Consider the following 24,182-nt stretch of genomic DNA (forward strand, 5'->3'; position numbering starts at 1 on the left):
TTCGCCACTTGATAATGACTGTCTTTACTGTGTTCCATGGTATATCTAATGCCTTAGAAATAATTTTGTACCCTTTTCCTGACTGATACCTTTTAACAATAAGCTCCCTCTGATGCTTTGGAAGCTCTCTGTGGACCATGGCTTTTGCTGTAGGATAGGACTAAGCAAATGTCAGGAAAGAACTACTAGAACAGCTGAACTTTATTTGGGGTTAATCAGAGGCACTTTAAATGATGGCAGGTGTGTACTGACTCCTACTTAACATAAGATGGAATGTGGTTGCCCAATTCTGAACACAGCTACATCCCCAGTTATAAGAGGGTGTGTACACTTATGTAACCACATTATTTTAGTTTTTCATATTTTACTTCCCACCTAAAAGATTCCAGTTTCATTTTTAATTGAGTTGTAGCTTATAGGTCACATTTAAGGTGGAAAAAGTTCTGAAATTATTTATCTTTGTCTCATTTGGCAACCAGCAATGCTGACATGAGTCTTCTAATAGGGCGCATCTGCCGATCAGGCAGATGCTCCTGACCATTATGTGATGTACAATTGTTATGAGTCCCAGCACTGCCAGATTGCCATGTTTCCCAGCCTCAGCTGACATAGCTCAGCAGATATATGTGTGTGTGTGTATATACACACTACCGTTAAAAAGTTTGGGGTCACTTAGAAATGTCCTTCTCAGGAAGTCAGGTGATGAAACCGGTAGGGCGTGACTTACAGGACACTGAGACAGCACTGCTCAAGCATTGGAAAGGAACTGCTTCACATATCCCTCGCAATTTTTGCATTTTTTTTATTTTTTGCACTTGCACTTTTTGCACACAAAATATATTTTTGTGATATAATTATTTTTTACTGATTGGTAATTTTTTGGGTTTATGAATATTATGGTTTATAAATATACACCATTGCACTGAAGCACCAGTACCTTAAGTTTGCACCCATACATACCAAGCAATTGGTTTCAGGTGCTTATTAGCATATATGTTTACACTTAAGCACTAGCACTTATAATTAGCATACATTTGCTTTAGCATTTTTTGTTTTACAATAATTTCACTACCATCCCATATTTATTCACCACCACCATTTATATATAAAAAAAACATTTTTTTCTCGTCTCACAATTTTTTCACAGATATTGCACCTAATTTATTTCTCTTACTTGCCACATAGCTTTTGCTATGGTTCAGCGGCTGCATTTCTGGTGAGTAATTGTTTTTACACATAAGCTTCCTAGGCGCTGATTTCCCCATTTGATTTATTAGATGCTGGAGGAGTGCCTGGTGCCAACTGTCAAGCATGGTGGAAGTATTGTGATGGTCTTGGGCTGCTTTGGTGCTGGTAAAGTGGGAAATTTGTACAAGGTAAAAGGGATTTTGATTTAGCTATCACTCCATTTTGCAACGTCATGCCATACCCTGTGGACAGCGCTTGATTGGAGCCAATTTCCTCCTACAACAGGACAATGACCCAAAGCACCCCTCCAAACTATGCAAGGGAAGAAGCAGTCGGCTGGTATTCTGTCTGTAATGGAGTGGCCAACGCAGTCACCAGATCTCAACCCTATAGAGCTATTTTGGAAGCAGCTTGACCGTATGGTACGTAAGAAGTGTATATCAAGCCAATCCAACTTGTGGGAGGTGCTTCAGGAAGCGTGGGGTGAAATTTCTTCAGATTACCTCAACAAATTGACAGCTAGAATGCCAAAGGTCTGCAAGGCTGTAATTGCTGCAAATGGAGAATTTTTTGATAAAAGCAAAGTTTGAAGGACGAAATCATTATTTTTTCCCTCGTCAATGTCTTAACTATATTTTCTATTCAATTTGCAACTCATTTTATGAATTAAGTTGTGAGTTTTCATGGAAAACATGAAATTGTCTGGGTGACCACAAGCTTTTAAACGGTAGTGTGTATATATGACATATATTTTTGTTGGGGGGACCGATAACATCATATGCTGTCATGGGGCGGGAGGGGCCATCTACTCTCTGGTTCTGTTTGGTGGATGTTCACTTAAATATCTCTGCACAACAGTATGCACTTATCACACGCCTAACGAAGGAGTCCTGCGTGGCTCTGAAACATACACCATTTTGTGATGCGGTCTTTTATGAATAAAAAAAAACGTTTGGATGAAATTAAAGAAACTTGGTGTGCTGGCAAATATCTACATACTGTATAGGTTCCAGTATCCCTCTGGCGGTCGCTACAGCACCCAGTACCTTTAGAGCTTATTCCAGGAATGTGTGCGATGGGAATATGGAGTGTGTGTGTGTGTGTTATAACACCTGGTAATTTTTTTTTTTCTTACATCTGTGTCTATTGGGAAATTCATTGGAAGATTTCCCTTCTATTCCTGCTCTGGTGACAGCCCAAAAAAAATTAAATTTTGCTTTCACCTTCATTCTCTGTGATAACAGTACACGGGGCAAATAGAGGTAGTAAAATCCATAACAGGGGCACAGACAGCTATAAAAATATTATGGGTGTCCTATTCTCTCCCAACACTTTCCAAAACTTTTACTTTATTAAAATACACACAATTGCTCTGCCATTAGAGAATATTATAAACATGTTTTTTTTTGTGTTTTATAGCAACAATACATAACACTTTCTTGAAGTGAGATTGAGTGACGTGACACGAAAAACATACATCAGTCAAGAAAACCAACATACCTGATTGAGGCACAAGCTTTTTTTTTTAAGCGACAGAAACAGGTTATGAGGGACTGCATTTACCTCTTCTCCAGGATAAAAGCTGTGTCTGATTCCTGTACTCCTGGCTTTAATGCTGCACTTACACAGGGGGCCATCATTCATCTGAAGAAAAAAAAAAAAAAACACATGTTCATGGATAGCAATATTTCAGACAGCAATTTACATCATTTACCCCAGCTGAACACACTCCATGATATTAAGGATCATTAAGAATTTTCAGGTGTATGAAGCAAGAAAACCCAATTATAACTAAATATTCACATAATAAGACATTAACTTATAGTGAATTGATGTGGTGATCATCTGGGGAGGCTCATTTGTTTTTTTTTGCGGGGTATTTTAAGACAAATAATATCAACAGTTGTGATGATGTTGAACAGCTGTCACATTTAGATTAAGTCTTGCTCTTGATTGGCTAGCCAAAGTATTAATTCCAGAAAATGCATATATGTGGTTGTGTGATTTTAAAAATATATCACAGAAATAAAAGGATTTAATTTAATCTACTCAGTATGAGAATTGTTGATGGACAGTAATCTATATCAACAGAAGGTTTAGTGCAGTCATACCTAGGTAAAAGCCAGTGTCTGACTTTCTCCGGCTACTGTACATCATTTATCTTTGTGCAGTGCCATTAAACAAAGCCTTTATTCTTTTTATGTATTTACGAGTAGTAAATCTTTCACAAACTTGAGCAATTCAAACTGAATATATGATGAAAAAAACATATAAGGAGAAGACAATAAAAGCATAGGTAAAATTACATTTCAACATGATCAAGTGGCATAGGCAGCTAAAGTTATTTTTAAAATGCTCTTTTCCCATTAAAGTTGAACATGGTCCCACCTGCTTTTGCACCCTCTTTGTTCAGTGTTGTCACCTATCAAAATAAAGGCCCAGTTGGGAGAAGCAGTAGGAAGCAAGGAAATTACACTTTTACGAGAAATTTCAAAGGTGTGCTTTCATTTTAAAAAGATGTCAGAAATCGAATTTTGTGCTCTACTAAATATTATAAAATTCTATTTTTTTTTATAATTCTTTCATTTATTTCCTAAAAAAAACTACATCAAACTTTATATATATCCCAATCAACAAAGAAAGAAAAAACACCAAAAACAGAGAAAGAGAAAAAAAAAAAAATAAATAAACTGTTTGTGTACCCCCCAACATAACCTTTAAACTAGTGATCGACCAATATCATTTTTTCGTTACCGATATGGATATTTTGGCAAATGCATATCCGTATCGGACGATATTTTTGTTTATTTTTTAATACATTTTTTTTAATTTATTTATTGACAGCTACATTTGTGGAGGGATCTGGGGGTCCAAAAGACCCCAAACCCCTCCTCTGCAAGTTTGGCTGTTTTGAATGCTGTCATTTTTTAATCTGGCGCCAGACAGTATCTGGAATTGATGTCACTCATGACATCACTTCCGGGTTTTTGCATAGAGACCCAATCAGAGCCGAATGCGTCTTTGATCGGGCCTTCGGCGGCCATGCAGGTTGGTCGCCCGGGTCTCCTGGTGAGACGGGTGCCCCGGAAGGCGGCGGGAGGGGGGGATGTCCCCTCCCACTCCTTGTAATGACAGCCGAGTGGCCTCTCAGCCATATCAGTTGTCATTACAAGACAGCTGACCGTCAGCTATGGACCCTGGTACCGGGGTGATGCCTCTAGCTGCAGGCATCACTCCGGTATCCCAAAATATCAGCGATATCGGTAACCTCCGGGGCCGATTCCGATTTATATCGGGAAAAGTGCATATTGGTCCACGATATATCGGATTTGCCGATAATCAGTCGATCCCTACTTTAAAGCTCCCCCCTTGTCAAGCCCCCCACCTCCTCCCCTCTCCTTTTCTGGGCTTCCACCTTTCCCCTTCTCAATCTTTCCCAATTGGCCGGTTCTCTGCATACTTGAGATAGGATATCCCCATGTATTCTCGTTCGCCTGTATCTAGCATTTCCATGTAGCTCTCAGATTTCTTAAACTAAATCCATTTTCTCCAAGTATTATTAAATCTTTCTATTAAATTCTCCCCTGCATGCATGGTCTCTTTGATGGAACATGTCTGATGAATTTTTAGTAACCATTCCTTTACATTTGGGGTTTTTTGTGTTCGCCAATACCTGGGTATGAGGCCTTTAGCTGCATTTAATAGGTGTGGTACCAGAGATATCTTATATTGTGCTATAGGTTTATCTGTTTTATGAAATAGGCATCCCCAAAGTTCAACTATATATATATATATATATATGCTCCCCTGTTATTTCCTGACTAACCTCCATGATCTCCTTTCAAAAAGCCTGTATCTTAGTGCATTCCCCCCACAGATGCACCTAGGTTCCCGTTGAGCCACATCCCCTCCAACACAGAGAGGACACGTTTGCCCAAAGCTCCACGCCCTCAGCGGGGTCACATACTATCTAGCAAAAAGTTTGAAACTCATTTCTGTTGTCCTGGCATCCCTGGAGGAAAAACACGCTCGTTTTAGCATTCTCCTTTCCTGGTTCTCATTTAATCCTACCCCTAGGTCTCGCTCCCATTTTCCAAGGTAAGGCGGGAACTCTGGTTCTATTTCTTTCACTAGTACCTTATATATTTTGGAGATACTATGCTGAACACTGGATTGGGAGCTGAACAATTTTTCTATTGGTTTAGGTTTATTGTTTCCGCATAATGGCTGTGGTAATGTCTGTGCAAAATGTATTTGTGCATGTCTCCATTTATCTAATGGCATACTCCCCCATTTTTGCTTTATCTGAAAAAGTGAACAAACCCTATCCCCTGTCATCACATCTTGTAACTGTATTATCTAATTTTTTTGCCCATCTAACAAAATATAGGTAATCATCTTTTCCAGGTGTAAAATAATTTGTGTCTAATAATTAAATCAACAGTAAGTTGTGTTCCCTGTGATAGTGCCTACACAGGTTATCCCATATTCTAAAAACATTTCCTGTTAGCGGATTCGTGCTATTTGCTAAATCCTGATGTCATGAAATCCAAACCATCTTTCCTAAATCTATTTTACTTTGTGCATGCTCGCTCTCAACCCACCTTTTATCCTTATTATTGTGAATCCAGTCTGTTAATCGGGAAATAGTTATTGCCTGATAATGCCAGCCCCTGCTTTCTTCTCCTTTGCCAGTGTGATTTTTCCAGCCCCACCTTGTTTGTTTTACCTCTCATCTTAGTCTCTTACAGCCAAATAAATGTGCTCCGCCCTTTCCAAGGGGAGGAGTGGGTGCTAAGGTTGTTAGACAAGGAGGCAGTTTTATCTTCCACTGTTAATTTGTAAGGATAAGTTAATAAACATATAACTGTTGGTTAGCTAGATGAACGAGTAGGTGGGTAGATGGACAGAAGAAAAAGTGGGTGGGAGAGTGAATAGATGACTGAGTATGTATACACACAACTGGATACATTTCATAGTTATATGAAATATCAGCGATAGAAGAAGTTCATGCAGAGGTTAATGGTAATTATATGGAACACTAACACATCCAAGTGCTCTGGTTCTCAAAAAGACATAAGGAGATAGGTGGGTGGATTGGTAGGCGGATGGATGGATGAGTGGGTGGAGAATAGTTAGTACAGTCACAAACAGGGAAGTCTCATCAAAACATGCATGCGCATATTCAATTTGCTTATGTCTGAGGAAGGCATCTGTTCACCATGTCAGTTTCTTTGAGTCCATTTATTTTTCCTACACCAACCTTGGGTGCCTTCTAGGAGGCGCAGCTACGTCCCCAGCTGGATCCAGGGTCTAGTTCACCAGGGCTCCACCAAATCCTCTCCTTCCTTCCCCAGCTCTCTTTCTCTTCCCTGCATTTACAGCTGCCAGCCATCTATTGTGTGTGTTCTCTGTCTGAATGTTCCCTCAGGAGGGGAAGGGAACATGCAGGTGCTTCTCCTCTGTTGTCAGCCTCCTGTGTCCGGGGCTAGCAGGTGGGGAGCCCTGGGCGAGCAGCAGGACTGCCATAAACAGGCACTGATCCATCCAGGTGCCGGTTACTGCTGGTGTCTATGTGGCTGTCAGCGGCGGGAGACGAAGTAGATGCCCACTACCCCAGAATGGACGGCATCACGTGCACGAAGCACCTAGCACCTCCCCCCATCCATCCCATAAAATTCTGTTTTCACTGACACTAACCTCTGCCAATATATTTTGTTATGATAAGCACAGTCTGAACTGTAAGAGTCTGTCTCAAATTAACTGTATAGCAATTTTTACTTCAATTTGTATCATATATAAAATCTCTGAACCATAACTTTAGACATATACAGTTATAGGGCTGCTTTGGTAAGATTTTTGAGGCTTACCAAAAAATGTTTTTCTTGTACTGTGACCTACAGGGAGTTGGGACATTGACAAACAGAAAAATTGTAAGCCAAACATGTCAAACACCTAATAAAAGATAAACAATGTGATGTGGTCAAAAAGAAAAAAAAATGGGGCAAGTAACCAGAAAAACAGAACCACAGAAGGAACTTTGTACACGAAAACAGATTCATAGGAGAAGACCAATCCTCACAGTATAATATCACAAAAGGATGGCTAAGAAATGCCCAAGCTCAAAAGTACCAAGCCTAAAACCAGTCTAGCTGAAAGAAGGGGGGGGGGGGGGTTCATAAGAGGTACTTCTACAACGGTAGGCAGAGATAAAGAGTATACCACAACCCCAGATTGGTGCAAGGAAAAAACAGAATAAGAGGATGAGCAAAAATCATCTATGTAAACATCTGTGGTGTTACTGGAGAAACTCTACAGGACCTGCCATACCTTGAACACAGAACATGGTTCTAAGAACCTCCTGATTTGTCCCAATCAAGCAAAGAATCTGTATAAATGAAGCGAGAGGCAGGAACCCTCACTGCACTGCTATGCACATTCAACTGAATAATAAGGGAATTGAAGGAGGTTCTTCAAGAGGCTACAGGTCAGCCATGGAAAAAGAACCTATCTTAATCACATTCCAAAAAAAATTTATTCTATCCCCAACTGAGTGAGAATCCCAGTGTGTTCCAACAAAAAAGAAGGCGCCTTCTTTTTTCTTATTTCTGCATGTTTAGAGATCACTTCCACTCCCCCCTCGAGGCAGGCCCTGAGCTCAGAGACTGTGCATCATTCATCCTATGGACAGAAACGGCAGTTCGAAGACTGCATTGTGGACACTGCATTGTTTTAAACGCACCCCCTGCTAATCAAGAACACAGATCTCCATTTCTTCCTGCCTTGCAAGAATTATGGAGCACCCATGTGCACAAACATCTCCCTTCAGGGTGGAAACTACCGCTTACTGAGAGCCAGATGTCAATGTATTATCTCTAAGAAAGACAGTGTCATCAACAGTAGTCCTCTGAGTGTTGTGCAGAGTAGAAAACAGACCGCTTGCCTGAGCACAGGGAAAAATCAGAAACCTTCGGTCCAGGCATGTGGGTGGATCCCAACCACATGGTCACGATCTTAACAGAGCCTGTAATGGCTCTGTGATTTCAGCCTGCTGTCCGCTGAAAATGGGTCACAGGAGTGCAAAACGAACTGTACTCTTGTGATCCACAGGAGAAGTACAGCTAAACAAGCTTTGGCTATACTTCTCCTTTAAGCCTATGGTATGTGGCACACCGGCAAGAAAAGGCCAACCCTTAGCCCGAAGGCACTGATGGATCATGTGAGGGTGTTCCTAAACCCTTCTCTTAACTGCATTTCAGTGGAATCCCAAAAAGTGAGCACACCCATCTAATTTACTAGAGTTCCATTCAAGATGGGTCACTGGTGTATTGACTATGGGAACAAACCACTGAATTACAAAATCCTTATTATAGGGGAAACGTTCTGACATACTAGGTCCCAAATTCCTTCAGGGTGTGTCCAGTCCACATAGAGGAATGTCTTAAAAAGCAGGTGCACTGAAAAGCTGTAGGAGCTGTAGAAGACCCAAGGTCTGAAACAGCTAGTTGACCTTCCAGGTGCAGGATAATGCTCAATAAATCAATAGGGTTTGAAACATCCCCCTGTAAATCTGAGTCAACAGCAGGAGACTGAAGTACCTCAAAAACAGTCACTACTAGGGATGCACCGAAATGAAAATTTTGGGCCGAAACCGAAACCGAAAATGCAGGATGCCCTTGGCCGAAAACCGAAACCGAAACCGAAAATGACTTTTTCCCCCAAAAAATTTGAAATGGATAGAACAGGGACATAAACCAAAAACAGGCAGCAACGTACACCTACACCTGTCGCTGCCACCCTGTCACAGTATATGTACTGTGATGGGTTGGCAAGAGGTTAATTTAATTACCAATGGTATTTGTATTATGAGGCATGAGGGGTTAATGTATTGTCACTGCTGGTCACTCATCTATTAGTGACTGACCAGTGGCAGGTAATTAACCCCTTTGTGCTGCATTAGTGCAACCAGTGTTAATTAACACTGACACTGGTTGCACTAATGCAGCACAAAAGGGGTTAATTAACTGCCACTGGTCAGTCACTAATAGATGAGTGACCAGCAGTGACAATACATTAACCCCTCATGCCTCATAATACTAATAGCATTGGTAAGCTGCCTCAGCTCCCCTCCCCCCTCCCCCACTGCCTCAGCGTCCTCCTCCTCGGGTGTCCTCTCCTGCATTCAAAAGTCCCGCCTCTGGCCGGCGGCACCGCCTCTCAATGATGTCCCTACTACTCTGTGCATTATGAATGGACATACTAGGCGGGGGGCGGGGCGAGCGGCCGCTATAGAGAGAACTATTGTGATCCTTCACTGTCAGCTCCTCACGTCTATGTATGAATGAGAACTGAACTGAGCTGACACCGGGCGGGGGGGGCGGGCGGAGCGGCCGCTATTAGCTGTGACTATGTGAGAGCTTCTCTTCCTTGTCAGCGGAGATACGTGCCTGTCAGGGAAGTGAAACTCTCACATAGTCACAGCTAATAGCGGCCGCTCCGCCCGCCCCCCCGCCCGGTGTCAGCTCAGTTCAGTTCTCATTCATACATAGACGTGAGGAGCTGACAGTGAAGGATCACAATAGTTCTCTCTATAGCGGCCGCTCGCCCCGCCCCCCGCCTAGTATGTCCATTCATAATGCACAGAGTAGTAGGGACATTATTAAGAGGCGGACGGCCGGCCAGAGGCGGGACTTTTGAAACCTGCCCTGCGCTGCGCTGCGCCCTCCTCCTTCCCCACGGCGGCCATTTTTATTTTCGGCACTGTTAACCCATTATCGGCCGAAATGAGAGAGGCTCATTTTCGGCCGATAATTTCGGTGGCCGAAATTTCGGTGCATCCCTAGTCACTACACAGATAAGACTATTGGGAGTCTAGATCTGAATCAGAGATGTTAACTGGGCCCATAAAGTCAGTTAAATTAAGGACCTCAGGAGCTTTAGAAACACTGCAGGGGAGCCTCTGGGGACAGAAAGTTGTCTGTGTTCAGCTATTGGGGCAAAGAAGTCAAGAGTGGCTAGAGCTGTGAAGACCAGCCCAGGCAGCACTGTAGCGAGAAATCTTAAATGATGTTGTAAAGGAAAACATTTCACAAATCAGGGAAGGCTAGCAAAAACACATTTTAAAATGTGTCCAACCTCAAAGGACACTAGCAAAAACTGAGGCATGCTGGGTTATATGGGGCTGTCTTAAAATTGTTCAGCTTGACAGTGTCCCAACCTCCTGTATGTGGCAGTATAACCCAAATGTTTCTAAATTCCTGTGTCCCTCAATGGGCAAGAAAGAAAGTCTGTTTACCAGGACATTTACAAAATCAGGAAAAATGCTGTGGTTCAACAATGAAGACACACACACAATCAATGTGACTTGTTTACATTTATCATTTGAGAAAAAATAAATGGAACACATGGAACATACTTTGTCATGCAATATAAATGTAAGCACAGTGACCAAATATCTAACAGAGTAAATATATTTGATTTGCAAAGTATCACTCATTTCCATAAGGGAAAAAAGTGTCCAGCTCTGAGCTTCCTACTTTTTAACTACCTTTACATCTGTGATGTAGATACTGTTCCTTTCCACCTAAATATATTTAAAATAAGTCATGTCAAAAATATGATTGTTACCAGGGGCGTTAAAATTATTTTCAACATCTGGTCTAAATTTCAGAAAGCTACTGGCAAGCTGTAAATGAGATTTGTGGTACTAAGCCCTCTATAAAGAAGACTCCTTGTTGCCAAACTGGAAAGGTGATTGGAAAATTATATGAAACTCAAATTAAAAGGCAAATGAAGCAGGTTACGGTTATTATTCCGAGAACATCACTACTATAAAATCAAACCTTTTGTGCTCCAATGCTCAAAAACTCACAGAGAATACCAAAAATTCGGCAATGAAAATTAATGTTCTGAACTCAAGTGTATATTTACTGAATAAAGGCACTATATGACAAAAAACAAAACCCATTATAGGGTCCTAAAAGTGTTTTTTAGTTGAATATGGAGTTGAATATGGAGTCTTGGAGGATGTATTTGTAAGTTCTGAAATTTCTGTGAGCTCTCACTATATTATGAAGGGTTCACCACACAACTGGACTATATTTTTTTTCATTGGCACAGAAAACTACACTAACATCTTTCCCACTTATAACAGTTTTTCAAAGAGCTCTCCCTGTCACAGAATAATTTTCCTTTCTGCTTGGTAGCAATAAGTACAAAAAAATCTAGCAGGAAGGAGGGGGGCCTCTCAGCAGATCCAGGAACTCAAGTGCAGAGATTTCACCAGCAGAGTCCCTATAATTAAACAGTCAGATGATTTAAAACCTCTCACATTAAAAATGAACAAAGCATATCCTACTATAGTGTTAACATACCTCAGCCCAAAGCACTGAGTGTGATTTCTGTCTGCAGTCTAGTTCCTCTGCTTTCAGCAAGGTCATTTCTGGCAGGTTGTGCCAACTCCAAGGGATCAAGGGGGATGGGGCTTCCAGCAGACAGACTGTTACTGACAGCCTCAGCTGTGCATGTTTCCCTAGGAAATTATGTAGAGGGGGTGTGTCCCTTCCCTACACTCATGTTACAGATTACACTCAGCTCTCCTCTCAGCTGTGCAGTGTGTGATGGCAGATCCCCTACCACTGGAAGCTCAGAAAAAGATATGGCTTTTAAACTTTACACAGATGTAGAGAAGATGTGGCTGGAAATAAACAGATAAAACTTATGTAGGAGGATTTGTTTAATCTTTATGTATCTACTAGGGCTAGTCGCCTCACTGGATATAGGTGAGGGTTCACAACCAATTTAACTCTCTGACACCTGCCAAAAATAAATATTAATTTTGGGTAAAAACATGTTAAGGATTTTTAGTATCTCATAAAGTTGATGTTTCTGAATGTTACTCTTCAAGGAGGAAATCCTTGCATATGTTCTGCTTTACACGGGGTTAACATGAACATGGAATTCATGCAGTATAAACTTGTACCAACATTTTTTTTTTTTTAACTATGAATGCAGAATTCTTGAAAATAAATTAAAATACATAAAACAAGTCAGAATTTATATTAAAGTACTTGAATAACTATTAACATTCATTTCTGGAGAATTACTGAATCTTACTGGCATGTTTTCAGTGCTATAAAATAGTAATTTTCTCATTATCATACATTTAGGAAGTACTTCTTATAAAGAAAGGAAATGAGATTCATTACACAGTGTAATCTTAACTTCACAGTTTTGCAAAAGTGTTTTTAAGTACTAAATTAACATCAAAACAATTATGTACCAAAACATTTCAGTAGAGGAAAAATAAATGTTTAGGTGATAACAGCATACTGACATACAGGACCAAATTACAGATCTATATAAAATCAGCATTTTAGTCCTTTTGCATAAAAAAAAAAAAAAAGAGAAAAATGTAATATTGCCAGAGTTAATTAGTGTTAGGGATCACATTAGGGCGGGGGTCAGCAACCCTTAGATTGCAAGTGACAACTACATTGATTGTGACCGACTTTATAATGCCACCTCTTAGAGCTAAAGTCCTAGGCTTCTCCTTGACTCTGATGCATAGGACACAACCAAAGGAATACCTTGAAGGATTCTTCTCACTCTGCCAGGCACCATTGCATTTGAGGTTAGCGAGTACATTTTACAATTGAAAAGGAATTTTATGCGGTGATACTGATCCCTGCACTTTACTCACAACTAACCTCTGAACTCTGTGTTACCTACTCATTATCTCGGAGTACTACTCCTCTACTACTATTGACCCCTGCATTCTGCATCACTTACTCCTGACCGCTGTACTAAGCATTACATACAACTGACCTCTGCATTTTGTATTACTTACTCCTGACCCCTGCACCTCGTAATACTTATTTCTGATCCCTGCAATCTGCTTACATATTTCTGACCCCTGAACTCTGCATTAATTACTTTAGACCCCTGCACACTGCAATAAATACTCTAGACCCCTGTACGCTGCAATACTTACTCCTGACCCCTGCACTCTGCAATATGTATTACCAGACCCTGCACTCTGCAATACTCACTCCTGGCCTCTGCATGTTGCAATACTTACTCCTGGCCACTGCACTCTGCAGTAATCTCAAAGCCTGTAAGATGTGAAGCATAAGCTCTAGGATATTACTTGTCCCACCAGACAGTGGAAAACTCGGAGGACTGGAGGGATCATGTGGACTTTCCAGAGATCTCATCTCAATAAATAGAGAGGCTAATAGTGCATTACCACTTTTAAAACAGATTATAAAAAGGTTGACTTACACAGATCTTGACGAAATACAGCTTTGCGAGTGTGCATGGCCGTCTGCAGTGCGGTCCGTGCATGGTGACGACGCAGCTGACTCCACCCGATGAGTTTTCCCTCAAAAGGCTTCAGCTGGGATTCCAATCCAATCCCAGCTGATGCCTTCTGAAGGAAAACACGTCAGCTGGAGTCAGCCGCGTAGCCACCACGCACGGACCGCACTGCAGGCGGCCGTGCACACTCGCAAAGCTGTATTTCTTCAAGATCTGTGTAAATGCACCTTTTTATAATAAATATATTTTTAAAGTGGTAATGCACTATTAGCCTCTGTATTTATTGAGATGAGATCTTTGGAAAGTCTGGGGTGTGCATGATCGCTCCAGTCCTCCGAGTTTTGAGAACCTCCATCTGTGGATTGTCGGATCTATAGGGATTCCACTCTCTGTTGTGACAAGCGATATCCTAGAGCTTATGCTTCACATTTTCCAGGATTTGAGATTGTGTGTCTCTGGTAAGCAGCCACCCATTCTTGTTTGATCACATTGAGGTTGCATGCACCACTTCACACTATCTGTTGCGGAATTTTCATATTCAAGAAATTGTTTGCTGGACACTATCCATTTCATTTTTATGTTTAGTGGTTATGCCATGGTTTTGGAATTTTTTCATAAGTGACTGTTTTTCAATTTTATAATTTCTCATCACTATTTTATTCACACTGGTGGACATTTTCTTTTGCACAATTTTATATGTCATTTATTATGCATTTTTGTAGTTTTTTGGATACACTTTTGTATGGACCTGCAGTATTATGTAATTTTATTTGTAAACATAGCGCACTAGTATGGTTTCACCATTTGCTTCCAAACAGACTGCCTTTATTGAACCATGGCACTCTATGAAGGTTTGTGTGAAGAGAAAACAATGGTGTTGTACCTTTGCTTGCTTCAGTCTTCTAGAAAAAATATCTTATTTCAGCTTGATACAGGCATCATCTTTAATTTTATTTATTTTTTTTTAATAAACTAGCTCCTACAGATTTTTGGAAGAATATATATTAATCTGGTGCATTCTTGAGACAATTCTCTTATATTTGCTTTATATAACATCAGTCGCATACCTTAGAAACCATGACCAATTTACAAAAGCTGGAGCAAAGAATACTGGAGCAGCTGCCCATAGCAACCAATTACATCCTCTGCTTCATTTCAAAGCTAAAGCATTATTTGCTATTGGCAAGAGCTCCACTTTTGCTTTGATCCATTTGATGTAAACCAGTCCCATTAAGTAGAAAATATACTTGCCTCTACACTAAGTTATGTCTTTTTAAAGCCTTAGCACTTGTCGTCTTCGAATCTCAGAGGTCTTTAATCTTGTTACATGTATTGCCAGTTTTTAAACTGGAAATTTCTTTTTTTTTTTTTTAAACAAACAATAACATATAAACAGTAATTATTGCAGTAAATTAACACAAATTGCATGTGTTGCCTGTAAAGGATGTTTTATCACACAAGATTAGTTGACAAAAATTGCCCTCAAACTAGCAGAAGGAACCTTAGAAAGTATTATTTTACCATAAGAGCAGTTGATGGTTGTAATTGACTTTCAGCATAGGCAGTGAGTCAAAAAAAAAAAAAAAAAAAAGAATCTAAAAAAAAATAAAGAATCTAAAAAAAAATAAAAAAGGGGAAAGCTCAACTCAACCCACCCCCACACACTTGTCTGAGTTTTATAGAAACTCTGATCTAATTTACCAATTGGTATGTTTTTTTTTTTCTCTCTTTTTTGTAAGAGGAGTTTAACAAACCTTTCACAAAGTTACAAATTAACAGGCATTTTAATCTAAAAACCTAAAGAACGCCACACTAAAGTAATAATGTATTTGTAAGATCAAATAATAAAATGGCCCCAAAGAAACCACAAAGCGTATCCATAGTCAATGTTTAAAGTCACATTTCTTCATTTCCACATTGTATTTCAATATTTTCTAGCCTACTCCTATTAATCTAAATGATGTTGAAGTTTGTAAATTTGTGTTAAGAGCCCTGAGCATTTACTTGCATTGAATTCTGTGACACATAATTACGATGTACTGTGTGTAGGTACTGCTGTGTGTCACACATTTCACAGAGCCTGCCTTTTGAACAACAGTGGTGTTGGAAGGAGAAGTTTCAGGAAGAAGAGTCAGTACAGGAAGCCTTGCTTGCAGGCAGCAAGGTACCATGGGAGATGTAATCCTTAGAAATTGAAAGTAAACAGCAGAGGAGAAGCTGGAAAACATGTCAGGAATCCAGGAAGCTGTGGAAAGCATCAGTCAGCAGACAGGCAGCACTTACAACATGAAAGGAGATTTTTCATGTAATTATATAATATTTTTAAAATTAAAGTGGAGTTTAAGCCTCAAAACTAAAATTTAACATCCGCTTGCTCTAAGTAACCTGAAAAAGAATTGGATAATCACAATATTTTTTTTTGCTTTACTTACCTTGTTTTTGAAGAAAATACACTTAACTTCCTTCCACTTCCTCCCTCTGCGGCCGCGGCTCGCGCTGTGACTTCCTGCTTGCATTGATTCCTGGGAGCCGAACGTCATCGCTCCCAGGAATCAATGTGCCTGCCCTGGCCCTGCTCGTCACTTCCGGACCGGTGCAGGGCATTCTGGGACTCAGACGTCACCGAAGAGAAACTGAAGAGGACGCTCTGGCTTCAGCTGTCCACACCTGAGTTGGCAGCGCTGGACAAGACATTTTCAAGGTAAGTTTTTCCTCTAAAAGGTAAGTGAACCCGGGGGCAGTTCAGAGGCTATCATTGCTGAAATGCACTAGCCCTGACTGTCCCGGGGGTATTTTTATCGAAAAAAAATTTTTGAGACCGGAACTCCGCTTTAACTATTGTTTGTATTGCTATTACAATGCTGATGTTATAAAATGAAAGTGTATGCTGTGGCCACAGCTGCAGGAATTTGCATTTTGGGCTCGGTGTGGGGTTGTCCTCAGCATATCAGAGTTGAAGAGGTCTGATGACTTAAGATGTAAAGACGTCAAAGTTTAGTTTGGAGGAGAAAGCCTCAATACGTGCATTAAAAAAAATCATCCTATAAAAATAAACTGAGAGAGTCATTAAATCATCTAAAATCAGGTTATCTGATCTGGCTATTTAAAAAGATGTAGCCTAGGAGAAGGGATTGATGCACAGGCTTGTGTTGGCAACATGGTATGTAGTCACATAACACTGGGAATAGATCAGTTCTGCATGTCACTTTGAGGTACCTCCACGGTTGGAGGGAGAGGTAGAGAGGTGCTGTTGTCACTGAAAGATTTTGCCTCCAATGCTCATTCTGAGCTTTGGTGGTAAAGGAAATGGCCATCCCTACAGCTCTACAGGAAATATTTTACAGACTGTAAGAGAGATGAGGCACATATTTTAGGGGTAAGCATTGATTTAAAAAAAAAAAAAAAAAAAACATTACCTGGACTTGCATTTTAAACAATGTTCACCTACCACAATGGCCATAATCTGCTCCATTATGCAGAGATCCATTACGCAGAGATGAGCACAGACAAATAATGACGTACTGAAGTGTATTTTAGCCACTGTTCCATTGAGCATTTATTATCAGTTATATTAAGTGATTTCAACAACTCAATTTTTGAAACATCCCGTTTCCTAATTGGACTGGAGTTTTACATTCGATGCTCATTAATAACTGTGCTGATACTCATTCACAAACAACACGGCTTTCCACATCATTCCAGGCAAATGGTAAGTAAGTAGCGAGAATACAAACCTGACCAGGGTCATTATACCATAGCTCTTCATGGAGGCGGTCGGGGTGAGCTTTCTTTCGCTTTATTTCTGCGATCACGTCAAACACTTCAGAATCTGAGCTGCTGGAGCAGCTATCATCATCCGTATCACAGTCAGAATCACTGGAGCTTTCTGTAAATAAAAGGAACAAGTGAGGCACATCTCTAATATATGATCATTTCCATCCTTACACGACCAAGGACCTTAACATAATTCTGTGGTTTAACCATGACACATGCTCACAGATCACACCGACTGTTATTATATAGCATAAAGGCAAGTTTCTCAAGGTTGCAAAGATATTGTATGTCAGTCTGGTACCAAAGCAACTGCAGTGACTGCACTATGAACCACAGTATAACTCTCACTGCTTTGATAACTCATGCTGTCTTGGCACACATTGAGTATTCAATGACCTTTCATAAAAGTCAATTCTAATATGAACCATGTTACGTGGCTAATGCTTTCAAAAAGATAAACGCAATACCCTGACAGCATTATATGAAGTCTTCGCCTAGCCCAGGACTGTACAGCCCACTAATCAAATGTACACAAAGGAAGAGAAGGCTGTACATTATGCAGTTTTGTTGTTTTACCTAAAAGTGTCTAGAGTTGGCCAGACCAGGTAAAAATGAGGAAACAATCCAAAAAAGGCAGTTTACCTTTCAGGGTTAAAAAAATGGAATCATTTTAAAATCTATGTACAATAAAAGTTACAAAGGATTCAGAGGTTTTAGAAATAAACTAGCTTTATTCTGTATGTATATATATATATTGTAGTTAAAAAGGAAAAATAAGCCCAGTGTTGAAAAACCCCATTTATGCCTTGTACGAGCAGTCTGGAGGAGCACTTTGCATACTAGCAAAATACAAAGCAACACCACACAACAGTATAGTGCAGAGTTCTAAATTAATAAGAAAAGTATTATGTAGCACTGCACTCATTTTAAAAAGCTTATCTGACTGTGGGAGCCTAGGCACTCTAGCTCAACTTGACCAACATCAAGTAGTGAGATCTCAGGCAGGGTTCAAAGGCCATTTACAGCAGCACCTGGTAATACATCATGTCCTGTGTACTCTTTCTGATGCCATGGGTCTTGCCACCCACTCCTACTGTCAGAAGTCTACTGTCTCATAGTTGCTACGGCCATGTTTCAGTTGCGTTTTCCCCAACTTAGACTGAAAACCTGCTGGGAAATGTGCCCCTAGCTCTTCAGAGACAGAAAGTTAGCAGCTACAAATACTGTAACTGCTGACTTTTAATATTAGGACACTTACCTGTCAGGGGATCCAGCGGTGTCCTCACCAGAGACGATTTTTCAATCAGCTATTGGGTGCTTGCACTGCCATCTTGACTAAGAGAAACAGGCAGTGAAGCCTTGCGTCTTCACAGCTGGTTTCTTTCTACTCATGAATGAAGCAGGGTGTGCCATGTGAATGGGCCGGCTACGGGGGGAAAAGAAGGGGGCTGAACTGAGCCAGAAGTGGGAGCGGGTACCCATCAAAACCAGGTACCTGGGGCGGCGTCACCGGCGCGCTAGTAAGATGGCTGCATAAAGAAGGAGCTCCGCACACCGGCACGCTATAACCAGCGTCTGCCCACTTCCCGCTGTCGCCACCAGCGCACCCGAGCCAAGCATCTTACCCCGCAACACCCAGAAGGCATTTTACTAAAAATTTAAGATGATAGGCTTCCCAGCAAACTGACGGCCTAATTGTTCCAGTCGACCATGAGGCGCAGCCAAGATGGCGCTGCGGCTGGACCTTGAATGCAACGCCCGTGGCTTTGCTCTCCCTTCATCCGGCGCAACCTGCTCTCTCTCAGGAGGCTCTGGACACTTACCCAAGCTCCAGAGCGGAGTCCACACTGTCTCCTCCATTCAGTTCCGTCTCCAGCAGCCCAGCAAAGGCAAAAATGCGCCTGGATGCTGCCGCAATCCGCTCTGAGCTGAGCCAAATTTCTTCACTGTCTAATATACTGCCACTACAGAGCCCCCAGCCTGACTCCATAGCTACGTTTCCCACTGTGGGACAACTGGTGATAGACACTACACTCAAGGACATGTTAATGTCCTTGAGGTGCTTACTACAGTCTGACATGCTCTCCCTCATGCAGAGATTCGGCCACAGCATTGATTTGATGTGCTGGAGGTTAGGGTCTCACACATTAAAGCGAACATAGGAGACTTTACTAACACTGTAAATGACATTATCAACACTCAGGAGGACCAGGCTCATAACACTAGATGGATAAAAGACAAAATAGCAGACACAGACGATAGGTCCCGTTGTAACAATAAAATTTGCAGGTTTCCGGAATCGGTGCAACCCGCTGATCTATCTTCATACGCCCGAGGCCTGATTAAAGCCATACTTCCTGACAAGAAAAACATTGAGCTGGTCATTGACAGGTTGCCAAAACCTGCATTCCTCTCAGATACTGTGCCCAGAGATGTGATTCTTCTGATTCACTTTCACCACATGAAGGAGTAATTTATGCAGAAAACCAGAGCATGAGGAACCCTACCTGACCCCTATGGCCAGCTGCAAATCTTTGCAGACCTATCTAAGCACACCCTGAGCCTCCGTAGACAGCTTTACACAATCACCAAGAAGCTTCACAACAATTATATCCAGTACCAATGGATAGGATCTGCCAGAATATCCATCACTCACAATGGACCCAAGCATACGGTATCCTCGGTGCACAACGGGATACGACTCCTACAGGAATGGGGTATTGTTCCTGATGAATCTGACGTAGTCCCAATTGATCAGAGCACCACAAGAAACCAGCATGCTCACCCCTTACCACAAAGATCCAACAAAAACCATTAAGCTAATTAGCAGACACGGGAATGTGCGCAGCTAAGCGGCCTGATACCCTCGCTTGGTCGTAAGAACTCTCTACCCCCTACCTTGCATTCCTTGGCACCGGTTGTGCCTACCAACCTAGAGCAAGTTTTCTTTTGTTCCTTTAGCTTTTTAAGTGCAGCTGCACCTGGTTGCTATTAGGGATGATCAAACTTTTCAAAAGTTCGGTTCGACCAGAACACCCGAACTTCCCAAAAATTCGGCCCGGATTTCAGAACCCCATTGAAATCAATGGGACCCGAACTTCGGTAATCAAAAAACACCATTTCGAAGCCCTAAAACCCAATAAATGCCCCTAAAAAGTGCCTAGGGTTCTGGGTCATGCCCCAGGGACTATTAATCACACAAAAAAAAGTTCTTAAAAATTGTCATTTTTTAAAGGGAGCCAATTATTGAAAAAATTATTGGAAAAAAAATGAGATTTCTTTGGATTTAGGCTCCGTTCACATGTCAGTGTATGGATCGGGGGCAGAACCGCCGCAGTTCTGCCCGCGATCCGGAGATTATTGCAATTTGCGGGACACCTGTGCGTTGCCCGTTGATTTGCAATAGCCCCCCAAATGCTGAGCGATGTTGCCGCGATTTCCGCCTGCCGAATCGCGGTAACATTGCGCAGTAAAAAAAATCACGGGACGCATTATGCCCAAAAAAGTACAAGAGCTTCTTTGGAGCGTATTGCGTCCCGAGATTTTTTTTGCGCGATGTTACCGCGATTCGGCAGGCGGAAATCGCGGCAACATCGCTCAGCGTTTGGGGGGCTATTGCAAATCAACGGGCAACGCACAGGTGTCCCGCGATTTGCAATAATCTCCGGATCGCGGGCGGAACCGCGACGGTTCTGCCTGCGATCCATACGCTGACATGTGAACGGAGCCTTAGTGTCTGGGGGGTCTAAAAAGTGTACCTGTGAAGTTTCAGCTCTGCCTGCGCCAAAAAAAAATGCACAGGGGTGTTGTTGCAGGCGTTTATTTTGGGCATTATTTGTGGGTCTTTGGAGGCAGGCAAAACATCTGAACTTCTGTATAGGGGTATATATACACACACACACTTATATGTATATATACACATACATAGGTGTGATAGGAGCGGAAACATATTGGTGTTAATTATTTCATTAGCGCAAACATAGTGTTCTGCTACTTTCACACCTATATATGTGTATGTGTATATATACAGACATGGGTGTATGTATATATACCCCTACACAGAAGTTCAGATGTCATGCCTGACTCCAAACATGTCCTCAAAAAAGCCCTATAAACGCCTGCAGCAAAAAGCTGGGAGATAGGCGAGAAGCCATATCGCTGTTCTGTAAGTGACCTAAGAGAAACAATCTTTTCTCTATAGCGGTCACCATGACATGGAAGGGTTTTGTCACCCTGCCATAGCAGTCAGAGTCAGTTAACCCTACACTACACTACGGTCCCCTTACACTTAACACTTTCCCTACAGAAACTAGATTATTAAAACTAACTATAGTGGAAAATAGCACCCTAACTACACTAGATATCCCTTTCCTCACACTAAAAATTGCTAAATGACACTTTGTAGCAGAAGTAACAGAACTGCTTCCACTCTCTTCCATGTCCCTGTATTAAAATGCTAGGAATTTGGCGGGGGCTATCTTATATACTGGGGGGCGTATTCACTAATGATTGGCCTATGGACCCCCTAGTCTCTCCAATCACATTCCTAGCATTCTCCTGCCCCCTCAATTGGCTTTTACTGATGGTTCTGGTCCAATCACGAGCTTTTAAAGCCCATTTCCTGTACCATTGCATTTTGGTCGGTTCTGGTTGCCGAATTCCAAACTTTTCCGCAAAAAGTTCGGAATTCGGCCGAACCTCGAACAGCCAATGTTCGGGTCGAACCGATGGTCGACCCAAACTGTTCGATCATCCCTAGTTGCTATGAGTTCCTATAAGTAATTTCCTCAACTGCTGAACATCACTCATACAGGTTATATATCTTCACTTCTGCGCCCCACTGCTTTGGGGTACTTATTCTGCTCAAGAGTCAAGAACAATGACAAGCCACAAGCCCCTCTCCAAATCTACACCACTTCTAAAACTTTGCCATGACCATCAAAATCTTGTACATAAATGCCAACGGTCTCAATCATCCTGCTAAAAGATTGTCAATCTGTAAGTTAGCAATCCAATCCAATTGTGACATCATTTGTGCCCAAAAAAAACATTTCTGCGCATCCAATCCTCGCACTTGCACATTGATAGTCTTCAAGAATTCTACTGTATATCCTTTTAGTTGCATAAACGTGTATTAGATGCAGGCGGGTGATACCTTATTGTGGTAGGATCCATCAACAAATCTATGTACACCGTTTTTGTTGGAATGTCATGGTCTGGGGCTGCATGAGTGCTGCCAGCACCAGGGAGCTAACGTTCATTAAGGGAACCATGAATGCTAACATGTACTGTGACATACTGAAGCAGAGCATGATCTCCTCCCTTCGGACACTGGGCCACGGGACAGTATTCCAACATAACGACCCCAAACACTCCTCCAAGACGACCACCGCCTTGCCAAAGAAGCTGATGGACTGGCCAAGCAAGTCTTCAGACCTAAACCCTATTGAGCATCTGTGAGGCACCCTCAAATGGAAGGTGGAGGAGTTCAAGTTCTCTAACATACACCAGCTCTGTGATGTTGTCATGGAGGAGTGACAGAGGACTCCAGTGGCAACCTGTGAAGCTCTGATGAACTCCATGCCCAAGAGGGTTAAGGCAGTGCTGGAAAATAATTGTGGCCACACAAAATATTGACCTCATTGAGGTAGGATCCATCAACAAATCTCTGTACACCGTTTTTGTTGGGAGTGTCATGGTCTGGGGCTGCATGAGTGCGGCCAGCACCAGGGAGCTAAAGTTCATTAAGGGAACTGTGAATACCAACATGTACTGTGACATACTGAAGCAGAGCATGATCTCCTCCCTTCGGACACTGGGCCGCGGGGCAGTATTCCAACATAACAACCCCAAACACACCTCCAAGACGACCACTGCCTTGCCAAAGAAGCTGATGGACTGGCCAAGCAAGTCTCCAGACCTAAACCCTATTGAGCATCTGTGGGGGCATCCTCAGATGGAAGGTGGAGGAGTGCAAGTTCTCTAACATCCACCAGCTCTGTGATGTTGTCATGGAGGAGTGGAAGAGGACTCCAGTGGCAACCTGTGAAGCTCTGGTGAACCCCATGCCCAAGAGGGTTAAGGCAGTGCTGAAAAATAATTGTGGCCACACAAAATATTGACACTTTGGGCCCAATTTGGAAACATTCACTTAGGGGTGTACTCACTTTTGTTGCCAGTTTAGGCATTAACGGCTGTGTGTTGAGTTATTTTTAGGGGACAGCAAATTTGCACTGCTATACAAGCTGTACACTCACTACTTTACATTGTAGCAAAGTGTCATTTCTTCAGTGTTGTCACATGAAAAGATATAATAAAATATTTACAAAAATGTGAGGGGTCACGTTTGTGAGATACTGCATAGTCAGGTGTGCAACATCATCACTGAGCGATGCCCAGGCAGCAGGCAAGTGATGATGCAATCAGAGTTTATAAAAGACAGCAGTTTGCACATGTTCAAGATGGCTGCTAACAGAAAGGCAAGGTAAGACCTTGACAGTAAGGCAAACAAGTGATTGGTGCATAACTGCAATAGGGTAAAGAATACCCTGAGGGGTGACATATCTTGGAACAAAATAAGTATACTTACCTGTCAGGATATGTTGGCACGTTAAAAGAATATAAGAAAATAAATCTGTTTGTCTATCAATAACGCCTCTCACAGGTTGAAAGTTACTTAATTAAAACTATTGGCTTGGTTATAAATTATAGGATACTGGGATACTTGAAAGACCAAGAGCTTCTTCAAAAACATGTGACATTGTCACAAAATACAGTCTCTAATGCTGTTAAATATGTGTGTACTGAAAGCACCCAAATATAGGACTGAAATGCATGTGGAATTACAGGCCTAAAAACATGCAAGTCTGTTCAGCCACTGCCATGACTGACTTAGAACTGCC

The 24,182-nt window shown here is 41.7% G+C and overlaps 1 protein-coding gene across 1 annotated transcript in view; it reads right to left on the reverse strand.

The window, feature by feature from the left end:
* The window catches only part of DROSHA (drosha ribonuclease III), a 649,328-nt gene that overhangs the window by 530,669 nt on the left and 94,477 nt on the right, over positions 1-24,182 (reverse strand). The window contains exons 6-7 of the mRNA XM_082259249.1: positions 17,241-17,392; positions 2,752-2,832 (exon numbers count right to left, since the gene is read on the reverse strand). Of these exons, the coding sequence (XP_082115375.1) occupies positions 2,752-2,832; positions 17,241-17,392 (233 nt within the window). The remainder of the gene's footprint in view (positions 1-2,751; positions 2,833-17,240; positions 17,393-24,182) is intronic.

The sequence above is a fragment of the Pelophylax lessonae genome (genome assembly GCF_965119305.1).
Source record: "Pelophylax lessonae genome assembly, chromosome: 5".
Taxonomy (NCBI): domain Eukaryota; kingdom Metazoa; phylum Chordata; class Amphibia; order Anura; family Ranidae; genus Pelophylax; species Pelophylax lessonae.